The sequence below is a fragment of the Sciurus vulgaris genome (genome assembly GCF_902686455.1).
Source record: "Sciurus vulgaris genome assembly, chromosome: 14".
Taxonomy (NCBI): Eukaryota; Metazoa; Chordata; class Mammalia; order Rodentia; family Sciuridae; genus Sciurus; species Sciurus vulgaris.
This window is the reverse complement of record NC_136475.1, coordinates 58,392,789-58,412,912: the sequence shown is the minus strand read 5'-3', so window position 1 is coordinate 58,412,912 and position 20,124 is coordinate 58,392,789. Positions and strand designations below refer to the sequence as shown.

The window sequence follows — 20,124 nt, the reverse complement described above, 5'->3', positions numbered from 1 at the left end:
CTTTCTAACACATCAGTCTTTGGGGGATATTCCAGATCTGAACTGGCATCTCTCCTGTTCTACTTTGATTTCCACGTGCATGGAATATCCTTTTTCATCTGCTGGCTTTTAGCTGATATGTAGTCTTAAAACAAAGTGAGTCTCTTATAGACAGCATACAGTTGGATCTTTTTTAAAAACTATTCTTTTTTACTAAAAACTATTCAGTCATCAAAAGAATTAATTTTTAAACATTTGTACTCAGTAATTATGGGTACTTCTATATCCAAGTGTTTCTCAGAACTAAAGACCTCTAGTGACTTGTTTTTTTCCTCTTTATTTTATATGCCTATTTTCTCTTTCTCCTTGAACAGAGACAACGTGTCTGATTCCTTGACAAGGCCACCCCCTGATTCTGAAGATGTGCTCCACAAATCCAGGCAACTGGGTCACTTTTGATGACGACCCTGCTTTTCAGTCTTCTCAAAAGTCAAAGAATTTCCCTCTGGAGAATCCAAGTGTCTGTAGACCAAATGGACTTAAGCTGAACCTGTCTGGCCTCAGAGAATTTCCCAGTGGGCCTTCCTCTACCAGCAGCACCCCGCTGTCTTCTCCCATTGTTGATTTTTACTTTAGCCCGGGACCTCCAAGTAATTCTCCCCTTTCTACACCTACCAAAGACTTCCCAGGTTTTCCTGGCATCCCTAAATCAGGGGCTCATGTGCTGTATCCTATTCCAGAATCTTCAAACAGCCTGCTTGTGCCAGCAGGAGCAGGTTCCTCCTTATTGTCTACTAAGTCAACCTGTGTATCCCATGCTTTCTTACCTAATGACCCCTCATGCACACCTCCAGCTCCCAGAGGGGGTCTCTCAGATGAAACGAGTCCTCAGCAGGCTGAAGGTGGAGGGGTCCAAAGTGATGCTCCCCAGTTTCAGTATTTTCGAGAGGACTGCGCTTTTTCAAGTCCATTTTGGAAAGATGAAGGCAGTGCTTCTCAGTTTACCTTTGACCCCCCAGGAAGCAGAAAGACTTTCTCATCAAGAGACAGGGATATGCCTATGGATCCAAAAAGCCTAAATAAATGTTCACTTGACTACATCTGTGAGAAGCTTGAACACCTCCAGTCAGCTGAGCACCAAGACCCTCTTGGAAATTTGTCTATGCAGTGTCCCTATGCTGAAAACTCTGATTCTTCCTTTGTCCCCCATATGCTTTTCAGAAGTCAACCCAAGGCTGGATGGTCCTTCATGCTGAGAATTCCTGAGAAGAAGAACATGATGTCTTCCCGGCAATGGGGACCAATTTTTCTGAAAGTCTTACCTGGAGGAATTTTGCAAATGTATTATGAGAAGGGCTTGGAGAAGCCATTCAAAGAGTTTCAGCTTGATCCACATTGCAGACTTTCTGAACCCAAAGTTGAGAACTTCAGTGTGGCAGGAAAAATCCATACTGTGAAGATTGAACATGTGTCTTACACAGAGAAAAGGAAATACCATTCTAAGACAGAAGTAGTTCACGAACCAGATGTAGAACAGATGCTGAAGTTGGGGTCCACGGAGTACAGGGACTTCCTGGACTTTCTAACTACTGTGGAGGAGGAGCTACTGAAGCTGCCAGCTGTTCCCAAACCAAAGAAGAACTATGAGGAGCAAGAAATTTCCCTGGAAATTGTGGACAACTTTTGGGGTAAAGTCACAAGAGAGGATGGTAAACTGGTTGAAAGTGCTGTGATAACTCAGATCTGTTGCCTCTGCTTTGTGAATGGGAATGTGGAGTGCTTTTTAACCTTGAATGACCTTGAACTGCAGAAGCAAGATGAATGCTGTTTTGAAAAAGATCCAGAAAAGAAGTGGATTGATATTCTCGACTACCATTTTCATAAGTGTGTGAAAGGACAAGAATTTGAGCAGTCAAGAATCATTAAATTTGTCCCTCTTGATGCCTGCCGGTTCGAGCTGATGCGTTTCAAGACTTTGTATGATGGCAACGATCTTCCCTTTTCTGTGAAGTCCGTCGTGGTTGTCCAAGGAGCATATGTGGAACTTCAGGCCTTTGTCAACATGGCCCCATTGGCTCAGAGGCCATCCCACTCCAGTTCCTTGAGGTGCTGTGACAACATAATGATACACTTTCCTGTCCCATCTCAGTGGATCAAGGCCCTCTGGACCATGAACCTCCAGAGGCAGAAGTCCCTGAAAGCCAAAATGAACCGCCGGGCCTGTCTGGGGAGTTTACACGAACCTGAATCTGAACCTGTCATTCAGGTCACGGTGGGGTCTGCAAAATATGAGAGTGCCTACCGGGCTGTGGTGTGGAAGATAGATCGGCTTCCTGATAAAAATTCAAGTAAATATTCAACAGCTAAGTTGATTTTCATAGGAAATAGCTTAAATGTTTCCCCCTTCTTGGGTTGCAACCGGGCAGAGACAGATGGTAACTTGTCAGCTGAGGCCAGTTTACACAGACCTGTGGGAAATGGAATATTAGCCCAACAGCTGGTTTATTTGTTTCCTTTTGTGCCTATTTCTACCATATAAGTTTAACTTTTTACATCTTTTTAATAACTTAAGAGATGATCCTGGGCTAGGAGTTTGTTGTGGATGGTGCGCTGAGGGAAATATGCAGACATCCCCTTGGGCTGTTTGATGTCATCCTGTCAACATCAAATATTAAAAACGTTTCTAACATAGCTTAGATTCCCTAATTAATCTTTAAAGACCTGCCATCCATGAGTATACCTGAACTTTTTTGAATTCTTAGCTAGTAGCTTCCTTCTTAGGTTTTGCTCCCTGCACTTTGAAATAGACTGGCTTTCATTTTTTAACCAAATTGATTTCTTTGGCTGAATTTACCTATTTGACCATCTCAATTGGTTGTTTTAGAATTAGGTTAGACATAATCCAAGTATTAAAAATTCAGTTTATTTAAAAAAAAATCTGCAGCACAATCTAGAAGATCAGAAATTTGAAAAGACAGTTCTAGCACCACATTCATTTTAGAATAGTAAGTTAATAGTGGGCATGATATAATAAAGCAAAAAGGGAAATTTGGAAATTAGGGCTTTTTTTTTTTAGTTGAGTATTTTCTAGCAGAACAGTGGGCTATGGAGGTAAATATGGGCGGGTTTGGGGGATCTGAGTTGATGTACTTCTTCATTCATTCATTCATTCACTCTTATCCTCAGTCAAACCTTTATGGAGTATTTATTGCATACCAAGTGCAGCATCAAGTGCTGGGGGTAAAGATGGATAAGATCTAATCCCTGCTTCCAAGGCTGTTCTAGTCTTTCGGGGAAATTTAAGCTCATTTGAGACCTCTCTAGGCTGTGGACTTGAGAGGAAGAACTTTTACTGGGGGTGACCCTATAATAGCATTTCTCAAACCTGATCATATGTTAGAATATCCTGAGAGCTTTTAAGTAATCTTGATGTTCAGGCTCTGCTCCATGCCAATTAAGTCAGAACCCCTGGAGAGGGGCCTAGGTACCAGTATGTTTGGAGAGCTCCCCAGGTGAACCTCATCACAGGGCAGTGAACCCTGCCCTACAGACCTTGTAATGCTCTTAAGCAGGAAGAGCAAGTCCTGGCCTACCAGAGATAGAGAGGCAGCATGGAGTGCTCCCTGGTGGCTTTGGGACTACCTTCTCCATGGGTTGGAATTCTCTGGTGACATCTGTCAACTGACTAGAGCTTGAGCTATAGACAAAGACCAGCAAGTGAGAGACACAGACTTGGAGGACTGAGGATCTTAGTCCCCACACTGTGGTCTTCTCCTTCATTAAAGCTGTGTTCCACCCCTCAGCATTCTCCTGACTCACATTAGCTGGGAGTCTGTTCCCCAGGCACAACAAGGTTAGCTGGGGCCCAGGCAGGGTGGGTAGGGCTGGGATAGCATGGTCACAATGGATAGCCTCTGACCGCACCTTCTGGCTAACTCCAGTGTGACGAGAAGGTCAGAATCTTCCATGATGACGTCCACAGAGATCTTCTTTTATAGCTAGTCTGTTGAGGCAAGTTAAACCATTCTCAGATGGTCTGTGTACCAGGGAAACAAGTAGGAGGTCTTGAGAACCAGGTTTTCAGTGCTCTTTTGAGAAAGCTACTTGTGCTACTTTGAGGTTGTGAAGGTTAAACAAAATCAGGATATTGGCTTTTACCTTGCTAAAGAAAAATAAATAAATAAATTAATTAAAAAAAATAATTAAAAGGAAAAATAGGAAGGCAGGCAGACGGAAATGCCTACTGGAACCTCCTGGAAACAGAGGCTTCCCCTGAGGGCTGAGTGGTAACTCAGGCCCTGGAGTTTTCTGTTGGTCCCTAGAGATGGTTACTGGAACGAAAGATCAAACATGGTTTTCTCATAGATTTGTGGTAGTAATTATGCTTCTGAGAGAGGCCTGCAGAGAACTCAGCCTGCTTGCTTCACCAGCTGGGACCAGAGAGGCAGACAGGACCCTTTGGGAGACCATCCTGCTGCTGCTACTTGGAACAAGTAGTCCTGGAGGAACTAAAGGAAATAAGTACTCATTTTAACCTGGCCAGGGCCGCTACTTATTTTGCAAACTCAAAACCCATACAATATTTCCCCCCCTAGTTTTGGAAGTGGAACAACATGTATAGTTTCTTGTGAAAATAATCCTGTTATAGCACTGGGTTTTCCCAGCATAAATGGTATAGAAAATGGATGGAATCAACAAGAATTTGAGAGGAGGGCTCACTCCTTCACTGCAAACCCACTAAATTTCCTCAGGTATAGACTCTGTGCTAGATGCTTGGGAGATACACAAAGATGATTCCTGCTCTCCAGAGACATAAGTCTAGCAGGCAAGACAGACCCAGAAGCAACTCCCTGGTGCACTGTGGAGAAGTATGCTGTTCCAGCATACACAAACATGCTCAGTGGAGAGCCCAGAGATGGGAGGGATAAGCCTGGGTATGAGGGAGGGCTTTGCTCAAGAGCTGGTGGTTAAGCTTGGCATGGAACCATCAGTAGGATTCCATCCAGGAAAGGAACAGCAGCACCATTGGCCTGTAGGTGGGTAATCTACAAAAATTTGGGGAGTGATGGGAGAAGAAAGCAGCACCTTGCAAGCCATGTTGTGTGGTGTGGAGTTTATCAACAGATCCTCAGAGGTGTCTTCAGGTGTAACTGTGATAGAATCATATTCCATTTTGGAGAGGCAGGTGTGTAGTACAGGGGAGGGATGCAGGAGCAGGTTATAGATACAGGGAGGCTGGTAGGAAGTGTCAAGGAAGGATAAGGAAATTCAGAGGAGAGTCCTCCAAGATGATGACAGATTGGGCATGGGGGCAAGGGAAGGGGGACAAAGCCCGTGTGTCTAGCATGGGGAATGGTGGTGCCATTAGCTGAGATAGCTTAGGGCTCTCGTATCATTCATCTTTTTAAAATAAGTGGCTCAGTGGTAGAGCGCTTGCCTAGCATGTATGAGGCACTGGGTTTGATTCTCAACACCACATATAAATAAATGAATAAAATAAAAAAGGTCTATCAACATCTAAAAAAAAAAATCTAAAAAAATTAAGTCTAGGGCTGGGGAGATAGCTCAGTTGGTAGAGTGTTTGCCTTGCAAACACAAGGCCCTAGGTTCAATCCCCAGCACCGCAAAAAAAAAAAAAAAAAAAAAAAAAAAAATTAAGTCTGTGTTGGGCATGGTGGCACACACCTATAATCCCAGCTACTTGGGAGGCAGAGGCAGGAGGATTGCAAGTTTGAGGCCAGCCTGGGCAACTTATTGCAACCTTGTCTCAAAATAAAAAATAAAAAGGGCTTGGATATAGCTCAGTGGAAAAGCGTCCCATCCTGGACTCAATCCCCAGTACCACATAAGTGAATAAGTGAATCCCCAGTACCACATAACTAAATACATCAATAGTCTAATCTCCGACTGTCGCTGCATGTTAGACTCATTAGAGCTTCAAAAGCATACAGGTTGAACTAATCCAAAATCCAAAATTCAAAATACTCCCAAATTTGAAAGTTTCTGAGCACTGTCCTGATGTTGTAAGCGGAAAATTCCATGCCATGAAACTGTTTTATGCACAAAGTCATTTCAAATAGTGAATAAAATTAGCCTCAGGCTATGTGTATAAGGTATATATGAAACATAAATGAAGTTCGTTTAGACTTTCCAATGATATTATGTAAATGTAAATATTATGAAATAAAAACTCACACAAAAAACTTGCAAATATAAATATTATGAAATAATAACACAAAAAAACAAAAAAAAACTTGCAAGTGCAAATATTATGAAATAAAAACACACAAAACAAAACAAAACAAAAAACTTGCAATCTGAAGCTCTTCTGATCCCAGCATCTCGAAAAAGGGATATTCAACCTGTGTCCATACATGGGCCCCATCCCTTAACTTTTCTCTGGGACCGAGGCCCAGTTTTTGTTTGTGAAAAGCTTTCGTATGGCGACCAGGGTTCAGGAGAACTACTGACCTGGTCACTCTCCTGTGAAACCTCATGTGGTCTCCTAAGCAGAGATCATTCCTCCTGCTCCTTATGTTCTTGTCTCCCAGAGCTCTGTTAATCACCTCCCAGCAGTATTTACCAGCAGTTGGACTCAATGAGAACAATTACAAGAATGGACATTGGTTGGACTTGATCTTGGCCTTCGGGGATTCTTCCTGGAGACTGTCAGAGTGCCAGGCCCACACAGAACAGCATATTACAAGTATTTCAGTCAATGTTACAGTGGTAGTGGACTGAGCGAATCCTTTGGGATCAAAGCTATGTTTGTTCAGATGAGATCTGGGTGCCAAGAAGGGGTCTGGGATGAGATAAAGGGCTGTGTCAGAGTGGGGTGGGCAGAGAGCATCTCTGACAGCCTGATTATGGGTGAGGAGGGCAATGCAGAGGGCAGGAAGGTGCCAGATAGGCTGCAGTCTGATTTGCCTCTTAAGAAGAGGTGGAGGAAGAGGAGAGTTGGGACTGAGGGGAAGCCTTTGACTCAGGAGAGTGTTTCTTAAACTTCCACATGAACCACCTTGTTAAAATGGAGACCACCTCTGGGGCTGGGGCCGACACTCCTGTGTCCCTAACAAGTGTTGCTGCAGGCCTGTGGACCTATGCACAGGAGCTGGGTCCTAGAAAGCGCCTCTAATTCTCAATGTGAGTTTTATATGATTTGTGTGTTTAGAGGACAAGTCTTTAAAACATATTTTTAAAATATCCTACTTTCCAAACCAGATTCTGAAAAATCTTCACTATTAGAAAAATATTTTGACCATGGAAACTGGAGGAGAACATAAAACTAGTCTACTATGCACTAATTAAAATTTTGTGTTTTGCCTTTTTTCCTGGGAAATTGTGAGCCTGGCTTAACCTTTCCTGTTGGTGAAATCCCCTGTTTCAGGAAAGGTGGGATGGGCTGCAGGTCCCTTAAATGTCTCTGGACCAGCTCCTCCATGCTTACTATTCTTTTAAGATTACAGCAAAGGTTGGCCTGGGCAGGAGCTGGTAGACTTCATCACACCAAGGTGTGAAGGAGGCTGTGGGGAGAGAGGAAGTGGGAGGAAAAGAGAAGGAGAGAAAGAGAATGAGAATGCTGGTTAGCCACAGGAGGTGTAAACAGCAGCACAGAATTGAGAGGGGAATGGCGGTGGTGGAGGGTCTATTAGCAAATGTACCTCTCTCTTACCAATAGTTCTCTTTTTTTCTTTGCTTTCTGTCGTGAGAATTTTGGTTGTGTCATTCTTGTGCTGTTCCTTTATTTGAATCCTCAACCATTCAGCTTCAGATGTTAAATATTTTGGTTCAGGGGGGCCTGGATATCAAACAGACCTGAGAAGATTTTGTGATTTGCATTTCCTGACCAAAGATGAGGAGTTGAGTTGTGAGAGTAACAAGTACCAAAGCCCCAGAGTGCCCCCTCGTGGTCAAAACGGAGATAACAGGATTTCCCTCTATCTTTCATTCATGTATCTGTGAATTTGACAAATACCTTCTAAATCCCAAACATGCCAGGCATGTGCCAGGAGAGCGGTTCTCATGGAGTTCAAGGTCTAAGGAGGGGAGTGTGTTGGTAAACATTTTGGAGTATTTAGATTTTTCAAAAGCCAGGAATGATACCCTGGAAAACTTGAAGGGAAAAAGCTATTTTATTTTTCACAATTTTTTCCTCCTAGAAAAGTAGGTAGAGGGACTGGGAATGTGGCTCAGCGGTAGAGCGCTAACCTAGCATGTGTGAGGCACTGGGTTCGATTCTCAGCACCACATAAAAAATGAATAAAGGGTATTGTGTCCAACTACAACTAAAAAAAAAAAAAAAGTAGGTAGAAAGGTTTCATTTCTAACATTCTGGAAATGTGAGACCTTCAACTTGGTTTAATTTTTTTCTTAAATTTTTATTAAAAACTTTCCTCCAGTTTTTTTCCTATAAAATATGAATATCAAGTTAGATAATCTCCAATATAATTTTCAATGTAGAATTTAGTTTCTTTATTAGCACAATTATAATAATTAGGTAATAATATTGGATTTAAACATCAAGTAGTTCTTGTCAAACTAATAATGCAGGTGCAGCATATCTGTACCACTAGAGTACACTGCTTCTCCTGTGCTCTGTCTATATAACGGGCTGATTCTCACAACAGCCTTATAAGGTTCAGGTTATCACCATTACCCTCATTTTCAGATGGGGAAACTGAGCCTCAGAGAAGTAAGTAGCTTTTCTGGAATCGCGCAGTTATTAGGTAGCAGAGCTGGTGTCGGTCTCTGCGCTATCTGGGTGCAGAGGTTGTATTCTTAACCACTCTGGCATCAGGACTGAAGAGTGGCTGAATTAAGTGTGAATGAACTTTGTGCATCCTGGCTGTGGCCAGAATCTAGAAAGGATGATGGATTGTGGCTCTCCTGGGGGTGTGTGTGTGAATGAAGTCATCACTTTGCCTGTAGTGATGTGGGTAGAGGCCCTCAGAGGCCACTGTTGTCCCAAGCTATGTGTAAGTGGTGGACGTGGCTAATGAACATCTGTTGGTTAATTGATTTGTGACTTCTCAAGGCCTTTTACAGCCTGGGAATTCTATTAGTTTCTCTACAAGAAACAGGTTGTAGGGAATGAAAGGCAGTTTATCTTTTAAGAATTAAGTGAAATCCTTTAAACTCTTGTTTTTGTGCCTAAAGCTATACACCGATGAAAATGTTCTTTCTTGATTTATGTCAGTGGTACAGCTATTTCATCTGGCTTTTGAAATTACTGTCATCAGATTCACTTATTTAAGTAAAGATAGCCACATTGGATATGTAGATGCTATGAACAATGGCATCAAGATCATGAATCATTTATAAAGTTACTACAGTGAAAATATTTTATACCCCAACATAATGAATGCGCACACATACGTGAACCCACCTAAAATCTTTGAGTACATCTAGTATCTCAGGGTCTGGCATAGATCCTGGCCTGGCATAATATAGATGCTCAATAAATGACAAATTAGATTAGTGGAAAGCAAAGATTGAAATTTTGGAGGCCAATATGTCTATCTCTATACTGTATATCTATTCCAGTCAATGCTTTTTAGAAGGATGAGTGAGAATTACAATAGTGAAAAATAATCAGTCCTACTGACAAAAGAATTCTTAGTTTGGATTATTTTTTGAAATGTAATGAAGTTTCAAGTTTAACAAAATCAGACTTTTTAATATAACCTAATTTGGGCTGAAGTTTACCTTTGCATTGTCTATAAATGAAGTGGTAATAAAATTAATTAAGAATTATTGTGAGAGCTTATAATTAAGAATTGTTGTAAGAGCTTAAGGGTTTCTATAGGTCTGAAGCACATTGTGGCCAAATAATTTATGTTTCATGTAAGCATTACTCTTACCGTGTTTTTAAAAAATTTTAGTTGTAGATGGACACAATACCTTTATTTTATTTATTTATTTTTATTTTGATGTGGTGCTCAGGGTCAAACCCAGTGCCTCACACATAATAAGGAAGCACTCTACCACTGAGCTACACCTTAACCCTACTCTTACCTTTTAGTTAGGGAAAACTTAGTAATACTTGTAATTGGAAACATTTTTAGAAATTAACCTCTGCAGGTATGTAGCAACAGTAACAAAATTGTAATTTTTTTTTTTTTTCTTTTTTTTTTTGGTACCAGGGATTGAGCCCAGGGACACTTAACCATTAAGCCACATCCCCACTCTTTTTTTTTTTTTTGGTGCTGGGGATTGAATTCAGGGCGTTGTGCTTCCAAGGCAAGTACTCTACCAATTGAGCTATATCCCCAGCCCCCAGCCCTTTATATATATATATATATATATATATATTTTTTTTTTTTTTTTTTTTTTTTTTTTTTTTTTTAATTTAGAGACGGTCTCATTAAGTTTGAACTCATAATCCTCCTGCCTCAGCCTCCTAAGCTGCTGAAATTACAAGCATGTACCATCATGCCTGGCTAAAATTATATATATATATATTAGAGCTAATACTTAGAAATGCAGATGGAATTTCCACTACTTGGTACACAATTGTGAATTTTGATAGCATTTTGTTTAAATAGAATTTCTATTGCTGTAAAGCTGATGGAATTGCCTATTAAAGTAAGACATAAATGCCTTTTATGTTCAAGAGAAATGTTCAGTGGCTCTTAAAAGACTTTGTTAAATTTTGTTTCTTCAAGGTCCTGATCATCCCCACTGTCTGTCATACAAACTTGAACTTGGATCAGACCAAGAAATTCCCTCTGACTGGTATCCATTTGCTACTGTTCAGTTTTCTATGCCTGAGTCCTGTGCCTCCGGGACAGAGGTCAGGTCTCTGGGAGTGGAGAGTGACATCCAGCCACAGAAACATGTTCATCAGCGAGCTTGCTACAACATACAGGTACATCCCAGAGCTCCTTGGTCATGTTGGATCATCTAGAACTGGGATTCAAAGCAAATATTTGACTGTGTGTGTGTGTGTGTGTGTGTGTGTGTGTGTGTGTGTGTATAATAATATTTTAGAGAAAAGGTTTGGCCATAAAATCTTGGTGGTAACCAGTAAGCTTATTTCTTCCCTTCCATTCTGGAGAATGCAAATAACAGTAAGATAGCTTTCAAAGAAAAGTAGGGCATTTAAAGTAAGCTCCTATCTTAGAAGCACATTTACAATAAAAATTATGATGTGAGATTTTCCAAGATGTTCTGTGGAACATGTATTAGAATAGCATTTCTCATGTTCATGTGTCTCTCACAAAAAAGTGGATATACCATACGGTGAAGGTTCTGAGAAGTCCTGCAAAAATAAACTTGTTAAATTTACTGTCTAGTTTTTCCCAACTCCTTGACTGTGGACTATTTAGTGATTATGTGTGTATAAAACACACATCAATATCTTATGGAATAGTATTCTGTGGAGCATCCTTTGGGAAATGCTGAGTTACTCTATTACAAGAGTTTTAAGTGTTTACCATCAGTTCTGCACCATTGGGCCAGGTGAATCACAGGGTTACATACACTTACATCTGTTTCTAAACTTAGTTTTCCTTCTTATCCTCAAGGTCAGTGTGTATGTGTGTACACACTCACACACACACACACGGAGAATATCTGCCACATATTTCCCATAGTATCTTAAAATGGTGACATATGTTGCTAGTTTTGTTTACAAATATTTTTTAAATTGGTAAGTATTTCACAAATCACAGAAATTGAATAGTGCTTAACAAACAGGTGGTTCTGTTTAGAACTTATGTTTTCTTTTTGTCTTGCACACGGACAACATTTATATAGTCTAATAGCATTTTAAATCTATGTGTTGTTTGAATCTCAACTATAATTAATGCCATCCTGATGTTCTACTCATTTATTCTTATTAAAATCGTGTGATTATATAAGGCATCATTAACACCAACTGGTGGTCCTATAACATAGTAATATATCAGGATGTTTCTTTATTTTGGACCATCTGTTTAGAAGTCTATATGTTTGAATCTGGTGATTTTTTTCTGATTGATACAATTAATAATGGGTAGGTGGTGTCCTGGGTACTTCTTTTGGCACTGAAGAACTTTTCTAGCATGGCTGAAGAGAGCTGCTTTGCCCAAGGACAGGTCCCTTCCTGGGTCACCTGTGTCCAGTGATGGGTAGATGCAGTGTATAAGGACCCCTTGATCAGCTGGGCTAAGTCTGCCGGACCATTGCAGGATCAGCCTCCGGGATGTCGGCTGATGCCTTTATGACCATTGCGCCCAGAGTCTGCTCTGTCCATCGGCCTCCTCCCCTGCCTTCAGTGATCAGCGTCACTCCCCAGTCAACTGTCTCACTTAAATCTTCATCTCTGAATCTGCTTCTTGGGAACCTGATCTATAACACTAATTGTATAAGTGTTATGTGTGACTGAATTGTGAGGGTCAGGTGCACACAGAGACTTTACTTATACCTACTTCCTTATTTACAGGATATGACAGTTTCATATAGTTTTAGTAGACAGTTCAAAATTATATAAGAAAGTATCTTAGGTACCAGTGGATCTGTGCCTTTGTTTCTTCAAGGTCCTGATCATCCCCACTGTCTGTCAGTTTCAAAATGCTACTTTAGTGTCTGATGAGCAGTGTCCCAATGCCAGCTATTGCTATGGGTGGAAGACTCAGTGGTGAACAAGAAAGACAAGGTCCCTGTCCTTATGAAGCTTCTAGTGTGTGTGTGTGTGTGGGGGGGGGGCGAGCAAAAAAATTAGTAGACAAGCAAATAATGTATTTCAACTACTGACATTCTAAAAAGGGAATGTGATAGGGCAACATGATTGTGAGTGAAGGGAGACTCCTTTATCCAGGGTGGTCCAGGAGGGTCTCCATGAGGAGAGGATATTGAGCTGAGATTAAAAAAAAAAAAAAAAAAAGTAGCAGCATAGACAGATGGTTTAGGTTACTAGTTTGTAAACTAGTTTGTTTTAGTACAATAATTTGGAGTGTATTATAAATTTTGGGTGGGCCAATGACTGGGTGTAATATGATCCTCGAGGAGATAACTGTTCAGGTCTAGCCAGATCCGTTAATATCTTATCAGTATATACAGGTATTCGCTATATGGAATTAAAAATGAGTTCATATTTTAGATGCATATTTATAATATGTTTGACTTGGAGAATTTCAGATTTGGAAAGAAGGGTTTCAGGGGCTCGGTAGACCCCAAAGAGAGCAGAGTTTCTCCCTGCTGAGCTAGCACAGGAGGCTGGAGGGGCTGTGTTTGCAGCCACAGTGTGAACTGGCCTCATCCTTGCCTTGTGTATGAAGAGGACTGCTAATGCTGCCCATGTTTTCCTTTTACATAACAGGTTGAAATAGAAAAGAAATGGATTAAAATTGATGGAGAAGACCCAGATAAAGCTGGTGGCTGCATAACACAGTAGAAGTACCAAGAGGATGTGATGATGATCCACATGTCAAATATGTAACTCAGAGAAACCACATGAAGTTCTGCTACTGGCTTCTGAGTGGTGGGCTTAGGACAGGCCCAGGGACTGTGTGTAGAGAAGCTTAGACCTAAACCCAAACCATCTGTATTTTATGCTTTTGATGTGTTTTGCCATAGGGGTTTCATCTAAATGTATTGTAATTTGTGTGATGTTTTGCTTCTTATTGAAACTCAAAGGCACTGTTATCTGATATGTGGCCTGGCAGCCAGTTTGGCTGAAGGGTTTTTGATTTTTGATTACTCAGTGGCTGATGCTTCGTACTCTGGATTACCTGAGTGCCGTATTTATTATCCCTCAGTCCCCATCCCTTCTTGCTGTGTTAGCATCTGTACCAGAGGGAAAGGCAATCAAAGGAGACATAAACCAAAATACTTAACTTCCCCTTTTGCTCATCTCTGAAACGTGCTTCGATAGAGAATGATGTTGAAACCATAGCTAAAATGGAGATTTGGTTCTGAATTATTTATATTCCCATCCTCTGACCACATTGGTAAGTAATCATTGGCTGTATTTAGTAGCTGTCTTTCCCTGGCTCTATTATCATTTGCAAAATGTCTTTGTATTCTGGTATGTGCTGCAAAGAAGCTATTTCTGTTGATACACATATTTTAGTACAAGTCACTAAGATGTATTGCCTTTTGGTTGGTGGGATTCCTTTCAAAGTAGAGTCAGAGTATTGGATCCTAGTTAAAATATTTATGTACATTAAAGATGAATTTTTAAAGTTCATAAATATTGTTTTCTAAAAGTACAGACTCTAGGAATGTATTTTGATAAAATATTTGTAATTAACAGAAGCCTCTCTTGAGTAGATGTCTAAATCATATTATGATTATTTTATGTTAGTGCTGCTCTCATGCTATTTTATGCTAATTATATGCTTAATTTAGAGTATTGTTCTTTAAAAGATGAGTAAAGTGAAAGATACTAGATTATTTTGCTTAGATTTCTGAGAGGAGACATTTCTATTCTTCAAAGTCAGGGAAATGACTACAATAGTTTAGTTTCTAGTGAAAAGCCAGCAACATTAGCACTTATAATTCTGCTTGTAATTTCCTTTTAATATTTACAGTGACAGATCAGAATTGTATTTTTAAGTCTGAAAAACAAGGTCTCTGTGATTTTAATATACCTTCAATGTATGTTGAATCTTAAATATGATCAGGAGTCATTTTTCTCTATTTACTGCATTGTTTTGAGTCAAAACTGATATAATGTTCTTCCCAACAACATTTATTTGTTGGCCTACAGAGTTTATTTCATATATTTTATTTAATATTGTATTATATTCATTTTAATCTGTTGAAATAACAGTTTAAAAACAAACATTTATGATGGTCTGTATCAATCAGCAGATTTTATTGCTTTTCACTTTTTACTGTAAAGGCACAGAATGCAAAAGTCAATGGTAGAAATGAATTGATACTGCTCTTTTTAACTTCACTTGACATATTGCTCATAATATCATATGTTTGAGACTCACTGTTGAGTGAGCAAATCTGTGTGTGTGTGTGTGTGTGTGTGTGTGTGTGTGATTTTTAAAATTTCCACCATCTTTTCTTATCATCTGGCATGGGCACACTCTGGAGTGATTTCAATCTGCTCAGAACAAATATGGCGGTGGGCCAGATCTGATGCTATACTCCAATCCCAGGGAAGTTAGCTGGGTTAATTACTGCCATTTCTTTCCACGTGTGTTTTATGGCATCTGGCCTACAAAGAATTCACAGTCTGATTTAGATGAACTTAATGAATATTTACACCTCAAAATAAATTCAACAAAGGGTTCAATTAATTGTCCCTCAGGCTTCACAAGTGGACTAGTATCTGTACATCACTGCTAGGGTCATTTACTCACAAGCCACCCAGACTTCAGGAGCATCTCAAGACTCAGTGTTGAAAATATAGTAACAGAAGACTAAAGCCCAAATTGAGTTTCTGCAGCAATGCAAAGGTTGATAGCATTAACAGTGGGGTGCTACCGCATAATTGTTAATTTGCACATTTATTAGAACCTTAAATATTCATTACTTAGTGTTAAATTAACATTCTATATAGGAATGAGAGGCTTCTTAATATAATTCTTCTGACCTTAGAAATGGCAGGAGGTCAAATGTGACTGTGGAGCTCTAAGTGAAAAATCAGGTAGGGTCCATTTATATTGAAAAATTAAGAAGTAGAATTTCTTTTGCCAAAAAATAAATAGTGATTTTCAAACCCTGTCCCTCTGCTTTTTAAAGGGAAGTAGATAGGGAATAAAGGAAGAAATACTTATTTTCTAGCATTTTAAGTTAGATCACTTGCTTATTATTAGTTTAACCATTTTGTAGTCAGTTGTTTGATTGACACTGTGACACACTTCCAAGGAGAGAGGTTTGTGACTAGTCCCATTCTGCCTCGATTGTTCTATTCTGGTCACTTTACCAATCACAGAGTGATATTAGCAATATAAATGCATTCATGGATTGATCATCACATGATCAATTATGCAGATCTGAATTTAAGAATATGTCCTTTTTCTATGGGAATCACATTTTATCCATTTAAAAAAGGATGGAAAAAGGATATTTTTCATAACATAAAGGCTGAAAATTTTAACCTGATGTATATATTAGATAGTTCTAAGAGTTTGGTTCCCTTAATTCTGGAGCTGTGCTTATAATACAGCCCTTTCTCTTATAAATTCAGTTAGAAGTTCTTCCTTAACAATGGCTATTATAATGTTTTACTCAAAATATGATTTTGTGTCCTATCAATACAAATATAAAACAGTTTGAGCCCTAATAATCATGTAACAAAATATTTTGTAGATTGCATATTGATTTTTCTAAAATTAAAGATGTATTTCAAATAATTCTTGCTGTGCTATGGACTTATATCTTTTGCAAGACCTGGGGCTATTTTTTTAAAGGTCTGAAATCAATTTCAATAACCTTCAACAATTGACTCTCTGTCAGGCATATGTACAAGACTTCAGTATTAAATAGTCATTGAACATGGCACCTTGGCATATCCTGGAAAAATAATACCATCAAACTCTAATTGATGATATGATAAAGGATGATTTTTAAAAGAGCAAATAATCATGACTCACAAAGATATGAAGTGATTATGTGTGTAAAATTTTATTTAACTCACTAGCTAATGAGGGAGTTGGTAAGATGATAACTGGTTCAATGCTGGGTGTGGTGTTGCACGCCTGTAATCACAGCAACTTAGGAAGCTGAGGAAGGAGGATCTCAAGTTCAAACCCAGCCTCAGGAGTTTAGCAAGGTCCTAAGCAACTTAACGAGACCCAATCTCTAAATAAAAAATTAAAAGGGCTGGGGATGTGGCTGAGTGGTGAAGTGCTCCTGGGTTCTATCCCTAGTACCAAAAAGAAATATAAAATTATAACCAGTTCCAAAGAGAATTCAAAGAGCAGAGACATATATAGGAAGTAAGGAATTCTCAAATGAATTTGCCAATAGGTGCAAGACGAGTCTAGTCATTCTTAGGGCAACAGTGAAAATATAGTATCTTCCTATCCCAACAATTAATTTACATTTCTGGGGACAAGGATCATGTGCAATGATATCAGGCTTCTACCATTTACAGATTTGTAAAATAATTCAAAGACAATGAAAGGTGTTGATAACCTGGATGAATAAACGAGATAGGACTTCTACTTCAAAGTCTTTCACCATTTTTCTTGACAATAGGCTGAACTTTATCCACAGGAGGACAGGATTGTACAATTTGGGCAACTTGTGTAGTGGTACTAAAGAAATAATGTATTTAAAAGCAAAGTTTTTAAAGTTTTGAAAACTATTTTTACCCAATAGTGCAGAATATATTTCCGAGGAAGTGTGAGAATGGGGTGGGTGGGGTGGGTAGGCCATAACAGATATGAAGGTAAATCAGTGTTGATTTAAAAAAAAAAAAAAAAAACCCTAATGAAACCAAACTCTCCACCCTCCATTTCATAAGAAAATTGATATCTGTTGAAATTAAGTTTTTATCTATTAAAGTTAATATTTTACCAGGCTTTCATAGAGGGCAGATCATTGAGCACTATTCTAGCCACTGTTGATAGTGACAAGGCTTGGCTGTAGTTCTTCAGGAGCAAGGAAAAGGATGAAGTGGCATCTGGGGACCATATTTGTAACAACATCCCTCAAATCCCCATCATTTAATTCTTTCCTGTTTTGGTTCAGCTCCTCTTAGACTGCCCTGCCTGCTTCCTGGTATCTGTATCATCTGTCCTAGACCCTCCCATGCCCTGCAGCAACCCCATCCCCAGGATCTTTTGCTCCTTTACCTAGGGTCCTAAAGTAGAGAACTATGTGTTTTTGGTGAGATATTGACAATTGCTAGTATTTATCATTCTCGTTAGCAATTTCATGGGACTCAACCTAATTACCAGTGTATTTTCCTGGGTTATATGAGACAAGGATTTTTTTTCCTTGTAATCATATTAATAAATTCTTGCTTAGAGCTGGCACTGAAATATGAATTTGACTGTAGTTAATTTTTTTTTTTTTTTTTTTGGTACCAGGGATTGAACTCAGGGGCACTCAACCATTGAGCCACATCCCCAGCCCTTTTTTGTATTTTATTTAGAGACAGGGTCTCACTGAGTTGCTTCGGGCCTTGCTAAATTGCTGAGGCTGGTTTTGGACTTATGATTCTCCTGCCTCAGTCTCCAAAGCTGATGGGATTATAGGTGTGTGCCACCGCACCTGACTTGTAATTAATTTTAAAAGCAAGATAATTGCTGGTTAGTAAGCAAATAGTTGAGTTACTAAAAAACACCATAGATAAAAGCTGCAGGTAGTATTGTTCCTTTAAGATTATATTCCACCTCAGGACTGGGGTTGTGGTTCAGTGCTAGAGTGCTTCCCTAGCACATGTGAAGCACTGGGTTCAAGAGTCAGCATAAAAATAAGTAAATAAAGTACTGTGTCCATTTGTAACTAAAAAAAATGTTAAAGAAAAGATTATGTTGCACCTGTATGAAAGAAGAAAACAGATTAGTGTGATTGCCCCATGTTTTGAAAGATTGAAGTTCATTTCCATGAAAATTCTAGGAAAAAAACACCTTGAGATTTGCTACTTCCCCTCATGCCTCTGCACCAGCACAGTCTTCCAAACATCAGAAGGAAGGGTAGTTTATGTAAATAAAAGGATTGTATATTAACATTTTCCTGAGAAGCCCCCTTTCTTACCCAGAATTGCTGTGAAGTCCATGAGATGTAACTTGCAGTACATTTTTGAAACAGAAGAGGGTGCTCTCAGGCAAGCTGATGTTACCCAGAGTCAGAAACATCAGCGTTTGAATTTGGTGGTGCTTGTTTTTGATTAATAAAAGATCTTGAGGGTATTTTATAAAGCATTTCCAAGCATCATGAGTCCGGTGGAGTATAATTAAAATTAATGCAGTAGACAAACACTTTAAAGTATTCTTAATGCCTTGTCTAAAAATACTGTTGAATACAATTTTACACATCCCAAGGATTTAAATACTATGCTTATCTCTAAACATTTCTATTAAAGAGACAAAAAAATAGCATGTTCCTTCACAGATTTCAAACTCTAATGAGAGTTACTAAACTCTAAATCTTACTTATAAAGATTTAGAAAATATTGTAATTAATCCATCTTGTGAGGGCATGTGGCAGGGTCAATGTGGTCTCTAAATTTTAGCTCCAGCCCAGGATTGTACTTTCAGTCTATGAATAAGGACAAGCAAATATATGCTTATAGAATACTCCTTGTTACCTTGACCCAGAGACAAGGCTTTGCTCTTTCGTCCTTAGAAAGCAGTAATGAGCTCTTTCTCTCAGAAATCTTTCTGGGTGGATGTTGTCATTCTTTTATAAAGCCCATTAGAACATTCTTTTTCTAAAAGTCTTATGTCATGAGCAAGTCTATGAGTATAAGACGAGACATTCCCAAAGGCATCTGCAGCACTCTGAAGTACAAAATGTTGCTTAAGGAATTGACTTCCACAGTTCGCCACTTCTGATAACCTCAAAATGCTATGTCGTTACAATCAATTATCTTGCTGATTATTCTAAAGTTTATTGAGTGCTTTCTATGTGTCTACATTACATTTTTTTCTAGACACTGGGGATAAATAATCACAAAACAGTTAATTGCTGGTGTCCTAGAGGGTATATAATAAAGGAGAAAGTCAGACAATAAACAGATGGTAATTTGCTCTGCAGAAAAATAAAGAAAGGAAGGGTGGCAAAGAGGGGCAGAAGAATGTTGAGATGGCGTTCCAGAAGAAACCTGGAAAAAATGAAGGAGAGAGTCACTCAGATCCTTCAGGGAAGAGTGAGTCCAGCAGAGGCCACTGCTACTGCACAGGTGCCGTAATCAGGGCTCTTGGCCTGTCTCAGGAATATCAAGGCCAGCAGATGGCAGAGGACTGGGGAGGAGGAGATCAGAGAGGTTGTGAGCAGATCAGGCAGGGCTTTGTAGGCATTGGAAGGACTTCAGGTTTGATCCTGAATGAGATGGAAACCCCTAGAAAGTTTTGGGTGAAGGAGTTCCACGAACTTTGTTACATGTTAAGCTGAGTCTATGAATGAGTGGGGAGCAATAACAGAAACAGAGCAGTTAGGAGACTATTGCAAAAGTCCCTTAGTTTGTTCCTGCTGATGTAATAAAAAACTGTAAAGAACAAATTTCTCACACTTATGAAAGGTTGGATAGTC

At 39.3% G+C, this 20,124-nt stretch overlaps 1 protein-coding gene across 1 annotated transcript in view; it reads left to right on the top strand.

Moving 5' to 3' along the window:
• STON1 (stonin 1) overlaps window positions 1-14,652 on the top strand; it is a 50,159-nt gene extending 35,507 nt beyond the window's left edge. Inside the window, exons 2-4 of the mRNA XM_079111625.1 lie at window positions 354-2,327; window positions 10,644-10,846; window positions 13,280-14,652. Coding sequence (XP_078967751.1) covers window positions 401-2,327; window positions 10,644-10,846; window positions 13,280-13,354 — 2,205 coding nt within the window. The 5' untranslated portion in view covers window positions 354-400 and the 3' untranslated portion in view covers window positions 13,355-14,652. The remainder of the gene's footprint in view (window positions 1-353; window positions 2,328-10,643; window positions 10,847-13,279) is intronic.
• The last annotated feature ends 5,472 nt before the right edge of the window (window positions 14,653-20,124 follow it).